This window comes from Sinocyclocheilus rhinocerous, unplaced genomic scaffold (genome assembly GCF_001515625.1).
Source record: "Sinocyclocheilus rhinocerous isolate Xijiao unplaced genomic scaffold, SAMN03320098_v1.1 scaffold1606, whole genome shotgun sequence".
In the NCBI taxonomy this organism is placed as follows: domain Eukaryota; kingdom Metazoa; phylum Chordata; class Actinopteri; order Cypriniformes; family Cyprinidae; genus Sinocyclocheilus; species Sinocyclocheilus rhinocerous.
In genome coordinates this window covers 630699-637488 of record NW_015628313.1, presented here as the reverse complement: position 1 = coordinate 637488, position 6790 = coordinate 630699, and the positions used below count along the sequence as shown (strand labels likewise).

Below are 6790 nucleotides of genomic sequence, written 5' to 3'. Positions count from 1 at the left end.
TCCCACTGGTGCAGCGCTCGAGCCAGTGCCGCCTCTTCTCCATCCATCAGCTCGCAGCCCGCCGCCGCCGTGTGCCTTCCGGCTATCTCCGCGCTCAGCCGCACGCGCCGCAGCCGCTCGCGCCCCTCGCACGCGCCGCGCTCCAGCAGCTCCTGAAGGAGGGAGGGAGGAAGATGGCGAGAGGGAGGGTAAAGTTGCTACGGAAACTGCGGCATCGGTGGCTGCTTGTTATCCAACTACTGCCGCCGCCGCTCGTGATTCTCTCGGCGGTGAGACTGACTGTTCAAGCGCGCTAAAAACTCTCACAACGGATCTGTCCCTCACGCTTCGATGAACGCTCCTCTCTGCCACCTCCCTCCTTTTTTAATCATCTCAGTTACCATTATTTTTATACACGAATATCTACTTGTTTACTTTCTTAGTCTAATTTTCTCACATGCAGTTAGAATTTCATTCATTCATTCATTCATTCGTTCAGCAATGAGAATTATCCCATGTAAAATACACTTCAATTGTGCAATTAAATGTTTTATTTAAAAAATTGAATAAAACAAAACAAATAAAACAAAAATGAATAAAAGTGTAATATTAAAATCATTAAGTCATTAAAAAAGATAAAGAAGATTAAAGTGTAAAACAATCTTTCATTCTTTCAATATAAAAATATAATAGCCTATACGCATTTTTTTTTTATTTTGTCATCAACCATACAATATTATAATAGATTTAAAAAAAAAAAAATTCAGGCATAACAGCTTTCCATGCAAAGTTATGCTTGTTTTAAAAAACATTTATGTTCAGTAATAAACAGATGAAAATTTAAGGTGAAGATCCTTGACAAATAAACCGCAGCTTTAAAGGTAAAGAGATGGAAGCATTTATTTGAATAGAATTTATTTAAAGTGCTGCAGTTGTAGTCTTATTTTCCTTTATCACATATACCACTCTCATTCTCCCTGACTGGCATTGATTATCCAGGGAGAAACGTGCAAACAGCATAGAAATTTCCCACCAATTTCCCCCCCATTCTCCCCCTTTCTTAACACCTCTTATTGCTCTCTCAGTGCCTCTGGTACTTTTCTCTCATTTTCTTTCTCATCAAACACACACCCCGTTTTATGGAGATTTTTCTTCTCATCAAACACGCACACTAAGTGTTATGGAGATAAGCAGACAGTATAATGAGCTAATCAGCACAAAAATATTGCAGATCCATAACAACAGTCAAATCTAAGCATCTGCATCCATTGATTTGTAGTCCTGTGAGAGCATGTAGTACAGAAACTCTGACCTTGGAATGAAGCGCAATGGAGTTCTGTTCCCACACTCACATAGCCTAAATGTTCAAACATTTGACCACACACATACTCTCACAGTTTAAAGGGGACATCGGATGCAAAATTCACTTTTATATGGTGTTTGCATATAATGTGTCTTAGCAGTGAGTGGACACAACCACCTTACAATGATAAAAATCCATTCACTACTTTTTTTAATCCCCCCAAAAAACCTAAACAGTCTCAATAATCAAGCCCTGTTGATTTTCTGGCCCTGCCCACAACCACTGACAGAGTGTCCCATATTAGCATATCTCCGCCCTCAGCCAGTTTCCACCTTGTAAGCAATGCAGGTGTTTTGTAGTTGGATGTAAAAGTAGAACATAAAAGTCTTCATTTTCTCCCGACATCAGAGCCGCTGAGGAGGCAGTGGATTAGTTTTGTTTTTGATGGTAATGCGCAACCGAATACACCTAAATTCGTTTATGTCTGCACAAATCATTTTACTCCAGACTGCTTTCTGAACGAGGGACAATTCAAGGCAGGTTTTGCTAAAAATTTAACACTCAAGGATGGACCAGTAGCCACTGTTCGTGATCCAGCTGCACCTCCAGAAGAAGTAAGTCTCACACTTTATATGTTTTATGATTATTTGCAAATCGCCTTTCCTCTTCCATGGAAGAGAGGGGCGGGGTGAGCAGAGCTCATTAGCATTTAAAGAGACATGCACCAAAACGGGTCGCTGTGAATGGAGCTCTTTTTGACAAGATAAAAAGGGTGTTGTTTTAAATGACCACTGAGGAATTTTAACCAAAGTATGTTGCAGAAATTTCATGAAGACCCTAAAGAATCATGACAACTTGTGGAAAATGGGCGTCCGATATCCTCTTTAACAAACAAATGCTCCATTTAAATCTTTTAATACACTCAGTTATTTTTGTTTATTCTGTGCATTACTTTTTTGTAGATTTAGCATTTTGTATTTCCTTGTACTTTGTAAATTGTACAAATCAATTTGTACAAAGCAAGCTGAGTGCCTCACTACTGTCAAGAAACATCTAAAGTCACAACTGGTAATGTGCACTTTCAGAAAAGAAACACTCTTAAGCTTTTTTCCCCCACTGATTTCACTATTTGGGGGAATTTGGTATTGCAACACTTCATCATGGTATTATACTCTTCATCTGAAAGTCATTTTAGATCAAAGTTTCTGCTAACTGGATAATTTAAACTGCAAATTGTGTACGTGTATAATGCTGTTGTATTCTGTCCTGCGCTATGTTGACTGTCAGCTGATGCAGTACATTTTCTCTCATGGGGTTAATAAAAACTCATATCTCTCTATCTATTTATACACCCACACTCACATAATCATATGTGCAGATGAAATGCAATTATGCATTCATATTATCAGTGTCTCACATAATTTGACGTGCAGTCTCACACCATCTCATCTGCTTCAAAGAATGAATTTGTTCTTTTCATTTCACACCATTCAGAGTGAAAGATGATGTTTGTAAATGAGAAAAAACAATATAAAGGTTCTTTCTATCATTTTCCACAGAGGTTGTTGAAAGACCCTTAGAGAGAAGACAAGCTTGTAAACAAAACAAAAATGGAATGTCTAATTAATGTGTAAACGCTTCGGAATTATGATAATGGAATGAAATATATTTAAATTGCATGCTTATTTTATACAGATGTGGACTTTATTAAACATAATATGAGAGTCTGACACAAAACAATACTAGAAACATAACATGTTCTGTGGTATGACATGCTATAAAAAGATGTAGGATAAAACTGGCCAATTCTTTAATATTCTTTAATTTAATTCTCTTACCCGGATTTCAGTCAATTTCTGATTTAAGATTGGAGGGTCACCGGATGGGTCAGAGCGTTGCTGAAGCTCCTCCCCTACCACCATTAGCCAATCAGTGAGCTCCCTGATTGTTTCCATGTACTTCTTATGTTCGAGGACAACGTCCTCTGACAATCTGACTCTCTCCTAAATAAGATAAAATATTAATTAACTAATTTAAATTTTAACATAAACACTCTCGTTCACTATTACACTACAACTATCCACTAGACATTAACAAATACTTCACCTCTGCTGCAGCTTTGACATCCTCAAACTGTGCCCTAAGGAGAACCATTTCTTCTTCCTTAAAGACGGGGTCACCAGTGCGTTTGTAAAGTTCAGCCGCACTCTCTTCCAGATAACACAGAGCTCCCTGGTGGTCCTCCACATCTGATGACAGCAAGCGCAGTCTCTCCAGTTGCTTTCTTTTCTCCCTGAGTCCAAGCTGGGGCTCAAGAGGACCTTTAACCTCCAGCCCTACTCCCTCCAGCCATCTCTGCAGCTGTGCACGAGACTCCACGTACAAATCCCACTGATTAACGGTCCATTCCAATCGGCTAAAACACAAAGGACAGATAAGAGGAAAAAGGTATATTAATTTTTTTTAAATATTTTTATATTTTACATTCTTACAATTTTTTACAGTGTATATTATTCAGCATATTTATCTAGATAGAATGATAGAACAACAGAAAAACAGACAGACAGACAGATAGATAGATAGATAGATAGATAGATAGATAGATAGATAATGTTTCTATTTCTGCAACATGAACCCTATTATCAAACCCAGACCGAATTATTTAGCAGATAATTAGAAAAAACAGCTCCATCATTACACCCTTGGTGTTAATTGAAACAGATAGAGCCAGATAATAAGTTGGTTACCATAGTGATGATGAGTATAATTGAATAAAAGCCCAGGTGCCTGGCACCTGCAGTCAAGCACTCATGCCAATTTAAAAACAGATCACTATGCTCCCACTCTTATCACTCTTGACCCAAAATACCTTAATGGCCCCGGTAATTATATTAATATTGATGTTTCCATTGTCGTGGTTTATTTTCATTTAAATCCAACTATCAGTTGACCTAAACTTCTGCAATTATGGTCATTTAACAAGTTAATCTTTTATAACCAGATCACTCAGCTCACTAAAGTCAACAGGTTACCTGTGGCAACTCATAGCTCTCAAAAGCAGTGCTGCCCATGCGTCTTCAACTTCCTGAAGCTTAGAGCAAATCACTCCTCGTTCCACTTCTCCACTGTTCTTGATGACCATCTCTGCCTTCCCGGCCGCCAAGTTGAGCTTTACCTCGCCCTCTCCCTTCATAAGCAGGATATCCTGGATGAGAGGAAACAAACACAAGTTACAGCTACTGCACAGATACAGACCAGCCATTCTAAAAAATACTGCCTCCCCTTAAACAGTATTGGGGAAATGTCAGTTGAGTGTTGCATGTACACCATATTTCATGGATGACAGGACAAAAATGGCCAAAAATACAGAGGATAAGGAGTGGTACAAAAATACAGCTTATTTTAGATTAAAAAATTATAATAAAATACAAATTATATTTTTATGACTTTGTACAAAAATTATGTCTTTTCTTCAAAAAACACTGTTCTAGATCACAGAATGTGTGGATTTTTCCAGTTGTTCGTTTCCTACAATTCTTCTGCATGTACCTGTGCTCGCTCAAGTTTCCCTTCCACCTCCTTTTTATTCCCCTCCGTGTTCTCCAGTTTCTCTAAGTTCCTCTCAACATCCTTCAGCCGGGTTTCCACTGCCTTTAGTGCTTCCTCAAATGCCTGGTACTCTTGCAGGCTGCGGAGTCGACTCCTGGCCTCCTGCAGCAAAGCCTCATGGTTTGAGAGCAACTCTGCAGCCACACTATTCTCTGAAGTAGATCCTCTCTCTGTTATGGTGAGAGAGGACTGACACAGACATTCAAGAGATGCCCTGTGAAAGAAAAGCTCAGATTTATTCATGATGGATGCCTGGTAGTGTGAAAAATACACAAGTATATGTACATACACGCACACACAATTACTTATATCTGGAACATTCTCACATACACATGCTGCCTCACACACATGCACACAGACTGTCCATATGTACCTCCTCATCAGCAGCACTCTGTGGATTTCCTCCACTCTTCTCAGCTCTTCTGAGCAGTCGGGGGCTGCAGACTGACTCTCACCCCACAGAGGAGCATCTGTCTTCAGTCTCACCTCCAGCTGTTGCAGCCAGTCGCTCAGCTCCACCACACGCGTTTCATACCTTAATAAGACCAAATACACTGGATTTACCTTAAAATACTATATAAAATCTGACACACTGAATTTAATTTCCATTCACAGTATAGTACATGGATGGTTAAATAGGTCATTGTCACATTGTACCACATTATAGGCTATGGTATTGTGAAAGGGCTAGCGTAGTTGTAAACTGTAAATATCATGATGTTATGTAATAGGATCATTCCTACAACAGTAGAACAACATTTTCAAGTCCCCATCATATGTCTTAATACATTGTCTAAAATAGTGGTTCTCAACAAGGGGGGCCTAATAAGTCTTAAAATTCTAAGAAAAAATAAAAAAAAATTGCCAAAAATACAGGGGATAAGGAGTGGTAAAAAAATATGGCTTGTAATTTTACATTAAAACAATAAAAAAAATACAAATTATATTTTTATGACCTTATACAAAAGCAGCAAATCAGTCTGTTTTTATTTTCTTCAAAAATCACTGCTTTAGATCACAAAATGTGTGGATTTTCCCAGTTTTTGTTTCCTATGATCTTCCTGCATATACCTGTGCTCGCTCAAGTTTATCTTCCACCTCCTTTTTGTTTAAATTTGGTTATATTAATATAATCTTAATTTAAATGCTAAAAAGTTGTATTTATTTTTATTACAACAGAAGTACCAGAGGTACAGGACATATCAGTTTAGATAGGAGAGCCTTTAAATATTGTCTTGGACAAAGGGGATCTTGAAGTAAAAAAGGTCAAGAACCACTGGTCCAAAATATATTTAAAAGATGGAAATCATATTAGTTTTCTTTGTCACAATATCATAATTAAGTGCACATGGGGGAATTTAAAATCATTTCACTACTTTGACTTGAGCAGATGTTACAATTTCTTGCCATATGCACAGGTGGTATACACACCTAACTTCAAAAACTGATTATTTATTAATATATACTGCAGGTGATTCTTTTTCCTAATTTCTTTAATCTAATTTTTACAGAACTTTTTTGTCTTGGGTATATTGTTTTATAATATATTTTTATCATTTCATCTCAGTTGCACTTTCCATCCGGTTTCCTTTTGTAATAACCTTTAAATAACAAAAACGCTAGGTCAATTTACATCAGCCTAAATTACATCAGCCTCCAGGTAGGGCTGCACGATTATGACAAAAATGATTCCCTTGAAATTGTAATTGCGATTATTAATTACGATTATCACAATTTACATTGAATGATGTTTATTGATGCAACTGCATGCCGTATTTTTATACGAAAATAAACAAGCTGAAAACACACTAACTAAAAAACTTTTAGTGCTTTTCTATAGTATTAAGCCTCAAATGTCAAATATACATCGGATTGGTTTCTTCTTTAAATGATAAAAAA

General features: G+C 37.5%; 1 protein-coding gene across 1 annotated transcript in view; it reads right to left on the bottom strand.

Annotated features, from left to right (window-relative positions):
- Positions 1 to 6790, bottom strand: part of syne1a (spectrin repeat containing, nuclear envelope 1a) — a 133452-nt gene that overhangs the window by 88223 nt on the left and 38439 nt on the right. Inside the window, exons 50-55 of the mRNA XM_016548796.1 lie at positions 5265 to 5426; positions 4832 to 5105; positions 4315 to 4487; positions 3389 to 3698; positions 3121 to 3285; positions 9 to 152 (exon numbers count right to left, since the gene is read on the bottom strand). Coding sequence (XP_016404282.1) covers positions 9 to 152; positions 3121 to 3285; positions 3389 to 3698; positions 4315 to 4487; positions 4832 to 5105; positions 5265 to 5426 — 1228 coding nt within the window. The remainder of the gene's footprint in view (positions 1 to 8; positions 153 to 3120; positions 3286 to 3388; positions 3699 to 4314; positions 4488 to 4831; positions 5106 to 5264; positions 5427 to 6790) is intronic.